Source organism: Labrus bergylta, chromosome 11, assembly GCF_963930695.1.
Source record: "Labrus bergylta chromosome 11, fLabBer1.1, whole genome shotgun sequence".
NCBI classification, from domain to species: Eukaryota; Metazoa; Chordata; class Actinopteri; order Labriformes; family Labridae; genus Labrus; species Labrus bergylta.
In genome coordinates this window covers 8,479,366-8,497,434 of record NC_089205.1, presented here as the reverse complement: position 1 = coordinate 8,497,434, position 18,069 = coordinate 8,479,366, and the positions used below count along the sequence as shown (strand labels likewise).

At 45.4% G+C, this 18,069-nt stretch overlaps 1 protein-coding gene across 1 annotated transcript in view; it reads left to right on the top strand.

Moving 5' to 3' along the window:
• The first annotated feature begins 5,031 nt into the window (after positions 1-5,031).
• LOC109991920 (gap junction delta-2 protein) overlaps positions 5,032-18,069 on the top strand; it is a 33,852-nt gene continuing 20,814 nt past the window's right edge. Inside the window, exon 1 of the mRNA XM_020644357.3 lies at positions 5,032-6,317. Coding sequence (XP_020500013.1) covers positions 6,247-6,317 — 71 coding nt within the window. The 5' untranslated portion in view covers positions 5,032-6,246. The remainder of the gene's footprint in view (positions 6,318-18,069) is intronic.

Here is an 18,069-nt window from a genome sequence, read left to right as displayed (position 1 = left end):
GAAGTTTCTTGTTCTTAATCCACTCTGATCCTGTATTTGATCATGTCTATAAACCCATCTATTTCAGCCCTGATCAGAACAGGCTGTTTGTGTGTCTGTACCTTTAAATGTAAATGAGCTGTGTCTGACCACGCCCCCTCTCTGGAAGGGCTCGGGTGTACTCGGTGCTTTCTCGCTCCATGTCCTATTGTTTACGGTGAGAAGGCAGACTCAGAGGGCAGAACAAACACCTAGCTGTGGGAGTGTCACCCACCTGGGGGAGGAGTTACTGCCCTTTGTGATGTCATGAAGAGAAAAACTCCAAACAGCCTATTTGAGCACACAGTTTCTGAAAAGTGGAGCAGGCTAAAGACGGAGGATGGACTTTTCTCATCATTGGGGGGTTTGTAGACAGACTAGAGACTTCTGCAACCAGCCTCTAGTGGACACTCGATGAACTGCAAGATTTTGCGCTTAAGTATCGGCTTTATGTTTCACATCACTTCGCATTCTCGGGTCGTATTGCGGACTTAGTTGCTTCCACGTCGTTCTTTTAACATCCTGCCTTGCCTTAAAAGCCCCCCTCGTCCCCCTACTGTCCTACAGGGATAGTCTCCTGCTGTGCGGTGCATATGTGGACAACCACAGTAGGAAGAATTCTGGAGCAGTCCTCCTAAAGTTCTCTAGGATTTTTTCACGAGAAAACAACTATTTAAGTCCTCTGTGATCTTAACCTGGGGGGGTCTAATCGAAAAAATTATCACAAATCATAAAACCATGAATCAGGAAAGTCCATAAATTAGTTGCAGGACAATTTACCTCAAACTATAATTGTCAATTTCATTGTGGCACTAGAGAAAACAGCAGACTATCAACAGAGTGGGTAGGAATTAAGCTCTGTTTTTGTAAAGCAACAAGTCTCTCTGAAACGTTATCAGGGGGAGGGGGGGGTAAGGGAAATATCTGGCGTTTCTTGCAAGTATGCCAGACGGAGGATTGCGGCCAGGATGTTTGTGTTTTTGTCCCTTTTGCCGTACTCTCTTCACGTGTGAGACACAGTGTTGTCAGATTGTCTTGGCACAGGCGAGGGCAGATTACGTGTGGGCAATCACTCATTACCTCCTTAGTAGATTACTACTCCTCCGGTCCGGTGATACGGGCAGCGACAGGGGAAGCCACTAAAACACTTAGCTGCACTGCACGGAGATGCTACCTCTGAGCTCGTCTATGAGAATCTAAATGAATAATGTTGAGTGATTCCTCGCTTGTTTGCTGCAAAGTGACATGCAAACACATGGCAGCTCATTGTCCCTCTGCCTGCCTCACCTCTTTCATGCATCAGACACACAGACACTTTGTAAGGACACATTAAAAAAAACCACACAGAGGTCTGTGCTGCAACCCAGCTGAGGTCCCATCCCAACATGCCACTGTGCACCCTGAAGTAAGCACAAGAAATAATCAAGATTAGGAATGTAGCTATGCTTCTGTGGGATGGAAGGATATCTGTCACCTCGGTCTAAATTGAATTACAGCCGTTGTCCCGCCCCTTCAGATCTTATGTAACCAAAGTTGTGTCCATGACCCCACAAGGATGAACTCTCCGCTTTATAAAACCCGGGGTCAACATGCTAACTCAACCTTTTTCTTTGAAGGCCTCAAGAGCTCTGAGTGCCAAAGACGGCTACTGTCCTTCAGATACAAGTCTCGCCACCACTACGGTGTTGATAGGACGATTTGTTAAAAAATGGTAGCGGAAGATTCTAAAGCCCCCTTTCACAGGTGCACTGCACTCGTGATAAAATCTCCCAAAAATGATCAGTGTGGTCTGCAACTTGGAATGCAAACATGCAGAAGTGTGTTAAAATACCATGTGCTTATCGTTACAAAAAACGAGCATGCAAGACATTTTATTTTCTCAGGAGGACGGTGAGATAGTTGCATAATACTGAGCATGTGTGTTCATGCTGTTGATGTGAAAGGTGAGGGTTGGAGTAGTGCTTAGGATGGGGGGTAAGGGGTTGCAGTAGGGGTTTAAAAGTGAGGGCAACATTATCCATGACGTGTGGAGGGAGGGGCTGATCTTCCAATGTTCGGGTTGTTTGAAAGGGACACTCTGGAAAATGTTTGCGGCTGGATGTTCTGACATTTTCTGGAATTTAGGACTCGACTGTCTGAATGCTCTTCCAAACAGACATAGCAACTGAAAAAAATTGAAGAAGTTAGAATAAATGCACAACTTCTACTTCTACTAATTCTATAATTTAGGTAAATCAGATATCAAATTACTGAATGCATTTCACTGCTCTGATGTACTCTCACGCATGATCACAAGCATTTCTATTCTCCCCTCCCGTCATCTGAACATGCCCAGGACCATCTCCCTGTCCCTGTCCTGGATTACCTGATCTCAGGAGGGGGCACAGATTAACCAGTCACCCAGATATAGCAGGATTTTGAGACCCTGGCGGCTAAGGCAGCTGTAACCAGGGGGGCTCTCAGGAGGTGAAATAGCGCCGTGGAAGAAGCCACAGAGTCTGCTGTACAACGCAACTTTTGCATTTATATCAGTTCTTTCAGTAGTTTGACACATTTACAATATCACCAAAATCACAGAGAGGAATATGCAGGTGAACAGAAACAAATACTGTATCAGTTTCATTACTAGCATGCAGATCGCACCAGTCACCACCCCATCCCACTTGCATCTGATGAATTTTCCTGAATATTTCCTGCTGCGTTCTCACGTCTGCGCAGCCCGAAAACTTCAGATAGTTTTCAGTAGGTTTGTGCTAGTGTGAAAGCACTCTTCTTTGGGGGGATTATTACCTGAGAGAAACTTAAATTAAAACAAGCTCTGTGTTTTTTTTTTTTAAAACTAGCATGCAAGCTAACTAGGTTCTCTCCGATGAGAGAAGGAATGTACTGGTTAGTGTAGCACTCCCGTTTTGCATATGAAGCATCAGAGCCATCACAATACACAGGAACACGAGGTACCTGCTCTGCATTGGTAATGAATTGAGTGGATTAACTGAAGTGAATTAGTTTCCTACCTGTTGTCTCAGGTGAGGTCAAAGTTGGAGGCTGGAAGTTGACCCCGCATTTAAAATAGTGCAGGAAGGTCGGCCTCTTGGGGTCATGGACGTGGCTTGGCTCACATTCAGGCAAAACATGTTTTTTGTCATGGAGGTTGAAACAGATCCAAGATGGGAATTTGAAATTCCAATTCCTTCCTCTGTAAACACTTCCAAGCGACAACCTGTGGAGTTGAAAAATTAGACCAATGCGGAAGTGCAAAATCCTGCAGTTCCTTGAGTGTCCACTAGAGGCTGTTTGCAGAAGCACAGGAAGTCACATACACACCCATTCAAAAAAGCCTGTTTTGACACAAATTGTTTTCTCACAAGATTAATTTTTTGATAACTCGTCTGTTTTGATTTGATGAAGGATAAGAGTTATTCACAATAAGCTGTGTAACTGACCTTATTGACAGGCGCCCGCGGTGTAATGTTTGTCAGGAGGCTTAAAACCCGCCTCAGCTCCAGCTCTCAGCCTGTCGTTAGGTTGACTGAAAGTTAGACTGAGACAGCATTTCCAGCATGGAGACCTCCATCGATGAGACTCCAGCGCCCCCTGCAGGAACAGGCGACTTTGTTCATTAATATTTACAGTCTATGATATTTTCAATATTTTGTCGCCCTCCGTCTCCAGAGGAAAATATCTCACGCTGTAGTCGCTGAATGCTCCACGGTGTTCTAGACACTAACTTTGCTGGTCTGACATTTAGTGCTAATCAGGAAGAGTGCAGACATCTTTACAGTGAAGATTCAGTAGCTGCCTGATAATTTGATATCGACACAAGAAAGATACAGAACGTGAAACCAAGACAAAGTGCATCTGCAGAGTCTCAGGATGATTTTCATTGACAATATGAACTTTGTTAATAGCTTTTAAAGTCAGTTAACAAGTTAAAGTGTCAAATATTTGCTGGTTCCAGGTAGTTAAATGTGACTATTAGCAGTAAAGAGTAAGATGCGCAAAGATTTCACTGCATTTTCCGGACTTCTTCCTGCTGCATTCACACAGCTCTCCCTGACAAAATTTGGGGAATTTTCCAGGCGTTTTGTGCATGTGTGAAAATAACAGAAATGGTAAAATAACTTGAGCTTGTATCACGCTTTTACACCGCAGGTCAAACCCACACATTCACACACTGGCTGCTAAGTGAAATCTCCAAAGTAACTAATCCCATTCATACACCGCCGACGAAGCAGCGGGAGCAACTTGGGGTTAAGTGTCTTGCTCAAGGACACATCGGACATGTGGCTGCAGGAGCTAGTGATCGAACACCTGGCGGTTTAGACAACCATCTGAGCCTCAGATGATCCAAGTTACGGGTCTGTAGTTGTCGATTTCTAATAACCACCTTTGACATTTAAACCCTAAAATAACCAATAACAGGTGTCATCATGACCCCAGTGTTCTCACTCGCTGGACTAACCTTCCCAACATGGCATATCAGTGCCTCTTTATTTATTTAAAGTCTGAAAGGATTAATGGATAATGGAAATAATTAAACGCTTAAACCTTTTAGTGTTACATTGCTTTAAAAAAAAGTCTGCCATGATTACATTATGTGTGTGTGTGTGTGTGTGTGTGTGTGTGTGACAGTACATCCTCTGTAAATTACTCTTGATGACTGTCACTAATTTAATTTACATGTCACACACACATTCTATGCATAGCCTCAGTATGGCACTACCCCTCCTGTCTCACGTTTGGTGTGTGTGTGTGTGTTCACAGTGAGCATCATCCTCGTAGCCGTGTGTATCAACACAAACAGACGAGAAGACAAGATCATGAGCAATACATGGTGTTGGAGAAAAGAGTGGGAAATGATTTGTGTGGTGTTTGAGGCAGTAAGAGATGAAGGAGGAGGAGGAAGGGGGGGGGATAAACACAGTGATGGCGAGGGAGCGAGAGGGAGTGAAGGGAGCGAGAGGGAGTGAGAGGGAGCGAGAGGGAGTGAGAGGGAGCGAGAGGGAGTGAGAGGGAGCGAGAGGGGGGAGGAGCACAGAGATGATTCCTCGCTCTAATCCTGTAGACACACGCTTGGTCTGGCTGCCTACTGGCTCAGAGAGAGAGAGAGTGAGAGAGAGACGGAGGCAGGTGGAGGGCAGAAGCAGAGAGAGGGAGACCAAGTGGGAAGGAAAAAAACAAGATGAAGGGAAGAGAGGAGAGGATAGCTGCTCCTCGTAAACTACGCTGAGAGAAACACGGAGAACGGCAGAGAGAGGCAGTGAGAAGGAGGAGGAGGAGGAGGACTTGAGAAACCAGCGACGGTTTGGAGCACAGGGAAGGAGACGGAGCAGCAGCAGCAGGAGGAGGAGTGAGCGATGCTTCAGTCCAGCGCTGCATGATCCAAACCAGGAGAGAAGGCAAGGAGCAACAGAAGAGGAGAAGGGAACCGTTGAAAAATAAGCTTGAAGAGAGGACAGAAAACAAGGGGACAGAATAGAGGATGGAGGAGTGCACAACGAGCAGACACACAGATCCCTGGTTGCTCCGGTTCACATGAGTGCATGGACTTGAACCCACCCCCCCCCCCCCAACCCCCCAGAGTTACTACAAGATGCTGTCAAAGAACCAGTGTGAGGGCGCACTGTTAGTGTGTGAGTGATGGGTGCCTGTTTGCACAAACCACCATTGCTACCTGAAACTCAGTAGAATTAGATGAGTGCTGGTGTCCCCAGGTGCTTGTGTGTGTGTGTGTGTGTGTGTGTGAGAACATCTGACTGAGCAGCTGTTTAGGGGGCTAAACAGGGTCATATGCACCCAGAGCAGAGAAAAAGGCAGGCAGGAGAAGTTGACACGTTCACCTGAGCACGTGCATGGACGGAGAATTAAACACACACACACACAGACATGAGAATGGGTGTGTGTGCAGCTAGCAGATAGACGAGAGTCAGTCCAAGCATCTCAGGTGTAGTTCAAAGCTTGGTTTTTATTTTGGGATTTTGTCAAAAAGAAAGGTGAAGGGTGATCACAGCGGCAACAATGAGGTGCCACTGAGCTGCTTGGTTGCTCTTTACACCGGAGAAGCCGTCTCAAGCCACAGCCTACCTCATCTCTACTCAACAAGTGGACTTAAAGACTCAAAAAAGGGGACTCTGACACCGGCGCTGGTGCCCTGCTGACTTGGAAACCCGCTTGAAGTGGGGTCCGCTCTGATTTTCTGTGCCCAGTGGATGCCTCCAAACTCCAACCATGGGAGAATGGACCATCCTGGAGCGCCTCCTAGAGGCCGCCGTGCAGCAGCACTCTACTATGATTGGAAGGTGAGCTCTTCTTTGAGTTGCTGTGTTGATTGTGCTCTTCAGAATGATGCTTTTATTTTGGAAAGTTTTGGAATCTCTCATCTTGCCTGCTCCGGATCACTTCTATGTTTTATGCATGTTTCATCATCAGTCCTCGTGTTCTGCTGTTTGTCAGAGCGTACAACCAGGAGGGTGTTTAGAATAAAGAATGCCACACACATGTAAAATATAAATCCCTCCCTGCTTTCAGTCAGTGATTCCTCGTCAAACGTGGCTGATGGGAGAGGGATGGGGGGGGGGGGGCTTAGCTTCTTTAATCCTTCTGAGTGACATGATGGGAGGGTTAGGTTCCAGGAGGGACACTTTTAGTCCACACAGAGACTTTGGACCACAGAGAATCCGGAGCAGTGTGAGGACAAATCACCTTAAATATCCACAGTGCCTTCATTCACACTTTTCTCCATTCTCACGTCTTTCTCTCGCTTTAATGTCAACGCTGCTTCGAGAGCGAGTCCCTCACATGAAGCTTTTCTAATAATTTTCTGCTCTCTCTCCCTTCTCTCTTTTCTCTCTTTCTCTGTAAACTATACAAAGAGAGAAGTGACTAACTCAGGCTTACAGAACTTATGATTTCTGCATCCTGGACATGTCGGGAAGTCTTGTATTTGAGTTTAAATAACTTGTTCTCATCAGCCACAGGACGAGCAATAATTGATGAGCCTTTTAGCCACAGAGGCACATCAGCTCTGAAGTTGGTATTGGTTTTGATTTTACATCTAGTTCATTACATGTTCCTGAGTTTGGGGTTTTTCTTGGGTCATCTCTGAAAACCACAGGTTCAGCACGGGTTCATTTGACTCTGCCTCGCTGTTGGAGTGAATCCCCCTGAAGCTTCACTGCTGAGTGGTTCTCTTGCAGTGTTGGCTGAATAAATGTCACCCATTTTGTGAGGAAATTATGTGGGGAGATATTTCTGTTTTGACGGATGACTTGTCTCCTGCTGACCGAGCTCTGAGTGTGAAGTTTCTCGTGACAAGATATGAAACCGACGTGATTTAGAGTCCTGTTTCTTTCGGTTGAATAGTTAGAGTTGTTTCCCTTGGTGTTGTGATGAATAATTGGTCGCCCCTCATGCATTAGACACTCACTGGAAGCAAAGTGTCGCTCATCATTCGGACGAGTCACCCAGGCTGCGGGGTCTGAGGGACAGAAAGAGAGGGTAAACAAGGAGGAACAGCTAAAGGAAAACAACAAGAGAGAGAGTGAAAAAAAACAGGAAAACAGGTTTGATTGCACGAGAAGAAGCGAGCTGAAGCGACAGTCTGAGTGCGAGAGGGGACAGACGGGAAGCATATGATGGAGTAAGAGTAAAAAAAAAAGACAGAGTGAAGGAGCAGGCAGAGGAGAGCAGTTATTCACAGACTAGCGAGCAGGCACATGGTCTCAGTCTGCAGGGCGTTGGGAGGAAGCCAACAGGACCGTCTCGTCACGAGATGGTGCTGCATGTCATGACCTGAGCAGCGCGACCAGGACACAACCGGCAGCAAAAAACACCAAAAAAACCTCAGATCATCTTCACGCAGATTATATCGGTTGTCCAGACAGTTTAAAATGTTCAGACGGTGGGAGGAGCCCGGCCAAAAGTGTTCAAAACACCCCAAAATTATATTACATGAAGGATTTCCAGCAGCCCCCCCTGGAGTTAGTCCTGCATTTCTTTAGCTTCAAAGCATTAGCTTACAGAATAGCAATGCCATAGATGGACTGTTTTATCTGTAATCTGAAGGCTTACAAATGAAGTCCTGCAAAGAAAATACAGAACATGCTTTTTTCAACAACCAGCCCGAGGAGGTCAGAGATAAATCAACAGCTCTTTTGAGCTAATATAGGAAAGCTATTCAGAGCTTTTTAAAGGATAATCCAGCTGTGTGGCTGTCGAGCGGCTTGAAGTCAAGTTGACATGTTGAAGGATGTAATGATTTTATGAGCTGCATTAGAAGCTGATGTTCAAATTTAACGGTATTTTTAGTCACACAGGCAGCTTAGCGCTCCCCGGGGATGTCAGTGTCAGTCACTTGTTCAAACACTTTGGTCCTGAAATAGATCAACGGCTCTTACTCGGATTGCCGTCAGCCGTCAGACATCATGAATACCTCAGGGACTTGTGCTGGTCGGAGACCCAGAACGTGTTGTAGAGATTATATCTTGGGACTCTGTTGCTTCATCCGCTATTTCCTCATCGTCATATCATCATATACGTCATATCCTGAAGATATCTGAAGATTTCAGAGGCCACCTGTCGGAAATATTTTAGAAATATTCAAGAGTGCATGTGTGAAAAAAGTTGATGACTAATCCATTTTTGATACTCAGTCGAGAAATAGCTCAGTTAAGTATGTTAGCAAGCAGAACGGCGATGTTGAACATGATAAACATTGCTAAGCGCGGTATCATCAACCACAGCTTGTTCGGCTGTTTTTGAAACCGCCTAGTACACTAGTAGTGCGTACTGATTTGGCTAAAATGCAGCATGCAGTATGAGAACAAATGCAAGATCCGCAGTACGCCAAAAAATACCAGGATGTCGTACCGATTCAGAAAACATCTGCAGTCTGCATCAGACCAGTCTCCCTTACATACAGTTTCCCACAATGCAAAGCGCCAGGTCAGAGAGGAAATAATCCCAATCAGACTGAACCACACAAAGATACCACCAGTTATCTTTGTTGATTCTTTAAATCATGAACCTGTAAATGAATCTCTCGTCAGCTTTTTTCAGACTGTAAGTGGACGCGACACTGAGGCGGCGTTTTCTCGTCAGCTAGGCTGTTGTTTACTTCCTCATTCCAAGACACCAACTTAGACGGGTATAATGCAGAATAACCACTGACTGGAGGTCAGACTACAGACTATTTTGAACACAAAGAAGCAGCATATACAGTACATACTGAACACTGCGTTAGATTGTAGTAGTAGGCGTTTTCTAAAACAGCCTTTGAATCGTTATTATGAGTAGCTACAGCGTGTTGATTTTTGCTTTCAGTTCAAACCAACACGGTGCCTTCAGCCGTCAGACCCGCTAACAGGACTGTAGCAACTTTGTCCTATTGTCTCCTAGAAATCGATGCAAAACCATCAAATAAAAACGGTTTAGAAAGTAAAGTATGTAGTAGTAGTAAAGAGTGACACATTGTTCATCTGATGGAGAACAGGCTGTCGTCTCTTTTTCAAACGAGTTATTTATTGGACGTTTGCTGTCTTCACAAACATCCCTTCAAACTCTCTGGTCTGTTTTTAGAGGAAATCAAAAGGGCTATTTTTGCTTCTCCCGTTAAAAGCTAAAAAAGATAAGAGGGAGGATGTCAAAAATATTGTTTAATAATTTGTTCATCACACGCACTTTAATCACTTCGGGCTCTCGCTGACGATCTGAAAAGAGTCATCTGTTTGCAGCTCTGACAGCTCGCACGTTCCCCTCAGTGAAGAGCCGTCTCTGCATCAGGCTTTTCTACTGCTCAGTGCTGTCTAATCTGGGACATCACTGCTGACACGAATTTTTATAAACCCTCAGTCTTCAAACCCATTGGTCAGTCTGGCTGCCTTTTCATGCATCTGATTGGTCGGTGCAGGTGCCTTTCTGCTGTGGAAAGCATTGGACAGGTTTCTGCCCCTGAGGCGATGCCAGCGTGTTTTCTCAAGAGCCCACCATGACAACAGCCTGCAGGCCCGAGTCCATTTGTCATATATGAGTCACACACACATTAGTGGGAATCTAACACTCGTGTGTGTAAGATTACAAACAGCCCGAGAGATTCCCTTCTATGGTCAGGATCTGTGTGTAAGCAGGAATACTCAGACTGCGGGGAAAAAGCGAGCTCAGCTCAGTGCTCTGTGGGTGTTGATGAGTTTTGATTCTGTCTGCGTGTGTTTGTTTGCGTTTTCACCTGCTGCTACCTGTGATTACTTCAGGCCATTATGATCCATGAGGGGGGGAGAGAATCAACTTCCTGAGGACCAGGTTGCGGACTGTGGGACCCCGGAGTCATGATAAAGCACCATTTACCTAAACACTGTCAACACATCTCTCATGCCGCCCTCCCATAAGCTCTTGCCCCATCCCTAAGCTGCCATTGGTTCAAAAAGAGATTGCTTAACATGCAGATGAATCCTCCCACCACCCTGATATTGATCTCCAATAATGGAATAGGAAGCAGAGCTTGAAAGAAGACGGGGACTTAATGAAAGAGTCTTTAGGGTCTGTCCATTTGCAATACGAATGCACTCATTGGCTGCAGAGACGGGAATGCTAAGAGAGTGATTAAGGTTGTAAGTACCATATTGACATTTTGCCGGTAAAAATAAACCTTGTCAGTAATTAGCAGTCCAAATGTTGATCCTCACCAACGTGAACACAATGGTTAAACACCTCGAGGACAGACAGAAGTGTCTGTTTTCACACGCTGCATTCAGCCCCTAAAATCTTCTTCCTACAAATGTCCCTTACAGCGTTAAGTGTTACCTGTCTGACATGATGGAAGCAGGATGCAGGACATGACACAAAAAACATGCTGCAGAAATCCAAGATGGCAGATGAATAGAGACAAAAACGGACACCGTGATGATAGTTGTTCCTCTTTATCTATGACGTAATCAAAGTATCGATGCTGTAAAGAGTGTGAGTGTGAAGCAGCTTCCTTCAGTGTTCCCCGTCGTGATGATTTAAATGTCATCACCCCCCCTGCCACTTCGTTATTTTTCTGAACATGTCCTGCTGTGTTCTCACCCCGACTTCACACGGATATGTTGCTGTAGGAGACTGGCAGGTATAAAAGTGCATGAAAGTCAGGGGGGGAAATTTGGCTGTTCATGTTTTAACCTGCCCTAAAGTTTTTCCAGGAAATCACCTTGAGACGACTCTGAATGTGTTTAGAGCTGCATCATGCTGGATGTAAAGTATGTCTTTTCTGTGTGCAGAGCCAGGGAGAGGTCATAAAAGAAGTGACACAACACATAACACAGTTGCGACAAAACAGTAAAATTTGAACCTGAATACACACAAGGAAAAGGCGTCAGAATGCTTATTTCTAAACCTGGTTTTGTGCCCTAAGATTGAAAAATGCCGCACAGAGACTAAGTGGGCCTGTACCTGTGACTCGTTCGTATCTAAATAAAATGAAAAGTCCAGATATGTTTCATGATTAATTTAACAAAAGTGAAAATAATTCTAAAAACAAAAGTCCGAAAGATGATGACAATTACGATGATGCTGATGAGGGTAAAGATGATGGTCAACAGAAAATATTCAAACCCCCTCAGCCTCTTTGTCTCGCCTCATGTCCAACCAATGCATAGGTAAATAATAAGGTAAACCACGCCCATTGCAAATTACAGGAAACTTCATAAAACCCATAGAAGGAGCAAAACATAACAAATAATCTCCTACACCTGGCATCTCTCACCCCTGGCCGATCAAAGAGTGAAGCTGACTTACACATATTGGACTGTTCTGTAAATGAAACCCTTTCCAGAAAGGCTGTTGCAGAACCTTCCATGATCAAAAAGCACTTTAAAGCCTTAAAGGTGCTTCAAAGCACTATAAGTAAAAACAATAAAAATTGTTCATTCATTAAGAGCTGCAGGTAGAACCTGTAAAAAGCGATGGTGGGGGGTTTGCTTGAATCTCAGCGTGCCTCTACTCATGCTCACACGACTGGAGGTGATGAGGAGTGCGTGTTGGAGTGCGCTCCTATAGAGAGGGTCAACACCTCATTCTCAACAGAGGCCAGCTCGCTCAGCATGACTCCCCTGAGTGTTGTCACTCTGGAGCTCTCGACTCACTCGTCCGTAAAGGAAAGCATGTGTGTGTGTTTGTGTGTGTGTGTTTGTGTACTGCATGTGCACTCCTTCAACACGGTACCACGCTTCCACCAAGCCAAAACCAATATTTATTAGTTCAGCATGCGTGTGTTTGTTGACAGGTTACAGCTCTGGCTTCAAATGACGTTTAGATCATCATGCTTTTATATAGTCAACTCCCTGTGGAGCGTTCTCAACCCCCATGGACATGATGGATGATTTAGTTTGCACAGAATGGGGGGCTTATCTTGCAAATGTGTGCTCCATTGCATAGAAGAAGAGAGTGAGAAAGAGGCTGTGATATTATCTCACTCGTGCCAGATTCCCCTGAGAGATTTTTTCTTTTTAAAAAGAGACACTTACAGAAGGCATGTGGCCGCTTTCACACTTCCTCCATCCATATGTAATGACCCCAGGGATGATGTCGCCTAAGACGCCTGCTTTTAAGACGTTTTCTAACATACGTCAACAGTCGCTGATGTAACCCCAAGTAAGGAAGCACATCTTTAAAACAGCGATAAATCAATTATTTAAGCTGCAGCGTGTATTTGTGTTCACGTTATTAATTATAGCAGAATCGATCTGCTCTAGCTCTGCTTCTGGAGATACAAACATCCAGGAAATGAGCCCTGGGATGCAGCAGAGAGAGATGCTCTGTATTCCTGCTCGCAGCCTTTCATGACTGGAGAACTACAACCAGCCTCCGCAGGGACAGTTGGAGATGCAGAGTTGTAGCTGGGGGAGCGTTGGGAGAGAAACTGCACATAATTATGCAGCTTGTGCTCTCATTTCTTCCCGCTAACACTTCACCCTCATTCCCATTCGTGTTTTCAGCTGCTTCTTGATCCTCACACATATACTGAGGTCAGGGTTTACGAGGTTGTCTTCATGCTGATGGATTAATCGATTAAGCTCCTGTTGCAAGTGTGTGTCCATCAGATATTATGTGGTTAAAAGGTGTATCCTCAAGCGGTATGTTCCTGGCTCGAGTCTTTGCAGCGTGCTGCTGGATTAAAAAAATCAGAAAGCAACAAAAACGATTGTCAAACGAGAGAGAGAGAGAGAGAGTGGGAGACATATGGGTAAAGACAGAGGGATTAGAACAAGTGAAGGGGGTCAGAGGTGAGACAGATTTCACCTAGCAGGGCCGTGGGGAGAGACCGACCCTGGCAGCGTGACTCAGTAAGGCTTATAGGTTTAGCGTTAGCACCTTGCTGGAGGAGGGAGCAGGTCAGCTTTTGGATGATACCAGGGGGTTTGTTTAACCCGGACACCACCTCGCACACATAAAAACAGAGGACAAAACACTGCAAAGATTGCAACATAATCTGTCATTAAGTCACATGCACATTTTTTGGAAACATGTCGAATGAAAAGCATCAATGAAGAACGAGCAGCCTCCTCTGCAGTTCCTCTAGTGTCCACTTGAGGCCGGCTCCAAAAGCCTGGGCGGTCCCATCAAGTCCAATATACAGTAAAAATGCTCATCTTTAAACATGTCTACAAACTGGTACAATGAGCAGTTTTAGTCTGACTAGCTCATTTCTATATTGTTACACTCTGCTTATAACACAGCATACATTTGCATAAAGAGGGGCGTTGCTTATTTGGCTGACAGATTGGTACATTTTAGCCTCTCTGCCTGTAACCAGATAGATCCAAGTTAGGCAGCGACAGTATTTCAAACATAGTGACGGTCACTGACGTCACTGAGAAGACGCCATGTTTTGCAAAGTCCTTAACGGTTTCTAATATGCACTCCTAGAATTTCAAGAAGCCTGCCCCTGAAACCCTCCTGATCTGGTTGTTCAGTCACAGAGGTGCTGCTTGTCAACAGGCCACTTCTTGGGACCCTGGGCCACTAAAGCCTGGCTCAGACCGCAGGATAATCAGGCCGATTCCTCCTTCCCGACATTCACAGGGTTGTTCCCGACTCAAGGCTGCTCGGAACCGATTATCTTCCCAGATTATCTTGTATTGTGAGCAATATACAGATCCAATCGTAACATCCCGATGTCATTGGAGATCGTCGGGGGCGCCGCAAATTTGATTATAAACATTTGTTTATACGTTTGATATTTTTTTAAATCTTGGCGGTTGCGTCATGAAAGGGTCTGGCGGAAGTCGTGTGTGACTACAATAACCATGGAGGGAGGACAGTAATCAGTGGACAGCAGTTACAACCTGAAGACAACACAAACCATAATCCCAGTGATTGTTTACCCAAAGAGAAACTGTGCTGATTAAAAAATCCATCCCTGTGAGTGAAGGAGTGCTTGTGTGTGTGTGTGTGTGTGTGTGTGTGTGTGTGTGTGTGTGTGTGTGTGTGTGTGTGTGTGTGTGTGTGTGTGTGTGTGTGTGTGTGTGCAGAGACCTGTGGTTGGATCTGACAGTCGAGGATTAAAACTCACCTACCAAGATCTTCTGCATGTTAACAGGAAATCAATACTCCAAACTTGCGAGGCAGTCCCTGATCTCGTTTGCATTACCTCATGATGGTAACTGTGACGCCATGAATTATTTATCTCAGGCAGGCTTTTACATTTTCCCACCCTGTTGACATGATGTGCGTGCGAGGCAGGCAAACAAGTCAGGATAAAATGCTTGCTGAGTGTCATGTTATACCTCGAGCCTTGACTTCTTATACCTGTCACAGTTCAACAGTCTTACCCTAAAAAGCTGTTGGAAGGAAGATAAAGCCACATCAGCACACAACTTGAAGATCCCATCTCCTCCTCGTGTGTGAAACGTATAGAGCAGCTTTTGCAGGAGCTCAAAAACCTCCTGATTGATCTGATACTGGTGTCAGCAAAAACCCTCATTTCAACGGTTCATTTCAGCTGCTGTCCCTTTAAGGCCCCCCTCTCCACATAACCCACTTTCCTCTGATTGGTCAGCTGTCTGGAAGTCTTCCTGAGGGGCAGAACGCTGCAGGGCTGCCAGGGGAGGTCTACTCTCCAGTGCTGGGAGAAGAGAGTCTATGGAAGAGATTTCATATCGAGGAACTATCGATGATTTTCAGGACAAGCTGTTTAGCGCCCTCTGCAGACTGATCCTGGGATTACTCCAACATACGTTTACCTCATGATGAAACTATGCCAACGTTTAGTCAGGGTATGTGACATGTGAGTTTTAAAAAGGTCAACTGTAAAGGGTTCACAGAAGCCTCATTTGGGCGAGTCGTTGTTCATGTGATGCATGTTTTGATGTTATGTTGACAAAGTGATGGGATATACAATCAGGAGTCTGTATATTGTGATTTATTTTGAAATTGACTGGATGCTCTATGCGTTCCCGTGTGTGACTTCCTGTTTGCTAGCTGGATCCTGTGGAAACCGCCAGTTACAGAAAAAAAACTGTTGTCCTCTGTGCAGTTGGATGAACATAATTTTCTGAAATATGAGGCATAGGATTAAAACAATCAGCCATCTTTGCTCTTCGGTACAAAGCGAGGCCGCAGCTTTTGAAGTTAGCTCGGCTGTGTGTGTTTGTGTGAACTCGTGGCTGGGAGGCCTCTGTGATATTTTCAGCATCTGCTTTAATAACACATGACTAACAGCATTCCTATGTCAGGACCGTAAAGCTGACTCCCTCGTTTTGTTTGATTGATCATTAAGTTTGTGTGATGATGTGATAATTTCGCTCTCCTTCACATCTCTCGCTCGTCCTTCTTCCCCCTCGCCCTCGCCTCTTTATCTTACTTTATCTCGCTTTTTGTAGATGAGAAGGCCGCTCTTCTGAAAATTGATTTATCCTCCTCATTCTCCCTCAACTCCCATCCCCGGCTGCATCTTCGATCTCGAGCCGAGTTTGTTAAAGCCACTTAGAGCGCAGTGCATCCACCTCTTTGAGCGTGTTTGTGTTCCTCAGAGGTGGTAGAAGCTGCTGCACCGCAAAGACTGACTCAACATGAATAAAAAATCACAAGCACATACAGCCAAACACCTGACACCTTGCTCAAACACACACTGTCTCTGCCAGGACCAACAATCTATAATGAGACATCTGATTCACTGCCCCCCCCACCCCCCTCACCTATGTGTACGCTCACTAACAAAAACACACACTCACAACCAGATGGTCTTCCAAATATACGAACATGTGCGTAAGCAAGCTTGCAGCGTGGTTGATATGTTTACTCGTCACTCATTGGGGCGGAGACACACTCATAGACACGTTTTCTCACACATACACATGCTGCCGAGCATGTCCCGGTCTGACATTACATACGAGCAACCAGATAGAGTGTGACAAAGCATTCACACCTACACACACGATCACATTCACAGTTTCTTAATTAGGCAGTGAAACTATGCAGTTTGTGTGTGTTTGTGTCTCAGCAATATGCTACATTCACACGTCTCTCCGAGCCAATGGTGAAAAAGCTACATGAGGACAGTGCTGTGATGTAGGACTGATTCTATTGGCTCTTAACGGCACGATCAGAAACGCGGGGTCAACAGTGTGGCTACAAAAATAACAACAACTTGACTTTTGGACAGTAGATTTTTGGAACAAAGGGAAGTTAAAACTCAACGTATTTACTAATCGTGAAGCCTGGCTCATGCTGCAGGATAATTGGGCCGAGAGGAAAAATAGCCCATTAGTGGTGGTCTGACCGCTCTTTTTTAAAAATCCACATCCACGACACGTCTTTTTATAAAAAGGAAAGCAAGAAATTACACTTTTGTCATAAAACAGATTCCCGCTCTGAATATGGATCACACACAGAGAACATTATGTAATTTCCCCTCCTGGTTTTTAATGGTTACATTCGAACCATGCGGCGGACTAGAAAATCAAACCGTATAAAAATAGGCAGAAGAGACTTTTTGGAGGCTGGAGTGTTTTCGGGGATGTTCCCTGCACGGCCATGTGCTGTCTGCTTGTGTGTCATGGAGGCTCCCTGCATGTGCCAGAGCGGCTGATTTGGTTCGGTGCTTGGCACGGGGTAGCTGCTGTGGGTGGGCAGTTGGCACTGACGCGGCGCTCCTAACTCGGGATTGTCGAAAAACCCACAATTTTAATCCGGATTACGCCCATCATTTCTCTCTGGCGCGCACACGTTTTCTGTATTTCCCTTGAATTGACCCCCCCCCCCCCCTTCTCTCTCTCTCCCTCCCTCGCTCCCTCCTTACCGCCCACACGTTCGCTCTCCCTCTCTCCCTCCTGCTGCTCTTTCTCCTGCTCATGCCTCCCCCCCCCCCCACCCCTCCACTCAATCACAACCCTGCCCAAAAAACCCAATGCTCCACGTCTGTTGCCATGGTGACCGCTCATGTCACTTCTCCTCATTACCGCCATTGATCTGCAGTGAATGATCACTTAGGGTAGATTTTAGAAGAAGTATATTTTTAATCTCTGTGCTGCTATTTACGTCTTCCAGAGATCTCGAACATCTCGTCGGAATTGTTTTGTGTTATTTATAAACTAAAAAAAATTATAATTATCCTCTTATTATTAGCCGAGCGTCTTCATGAGTGTGTGTTCATGTGAATATGTGGTATTATTATTTTTTACACCCAGCCAGCCACCGGCGGTGTCCACATCTTGTTCAAAATGCCGCAGCCAGACGTCTTAGCCAATGCAACAAAGAGATCACACCTCTTAGCATCCTTTCACTGGAAAGAATCCATCCATTATCTAAACACCTTTATCCCATTTGGGGACACGAGGGGGCTGGAGCTCATCCTAGCTGTCACTGGGCGAGAGGCAGGGTTAAACCATGGACTGTTCACCAGCCAATCACAGAGCTGACATACAGAGACAGACAACCAGCCACACTCACATTCACACCTACGGCCAATCCAGAGTCACCAGTTAACCTAACATGGCCTCAGTCCAAGCATGTCTTTGGACTGTGGGAGGAATCCAGAGAGAACCCACACATGCACGGGGGGAACATGCAAACTCCACA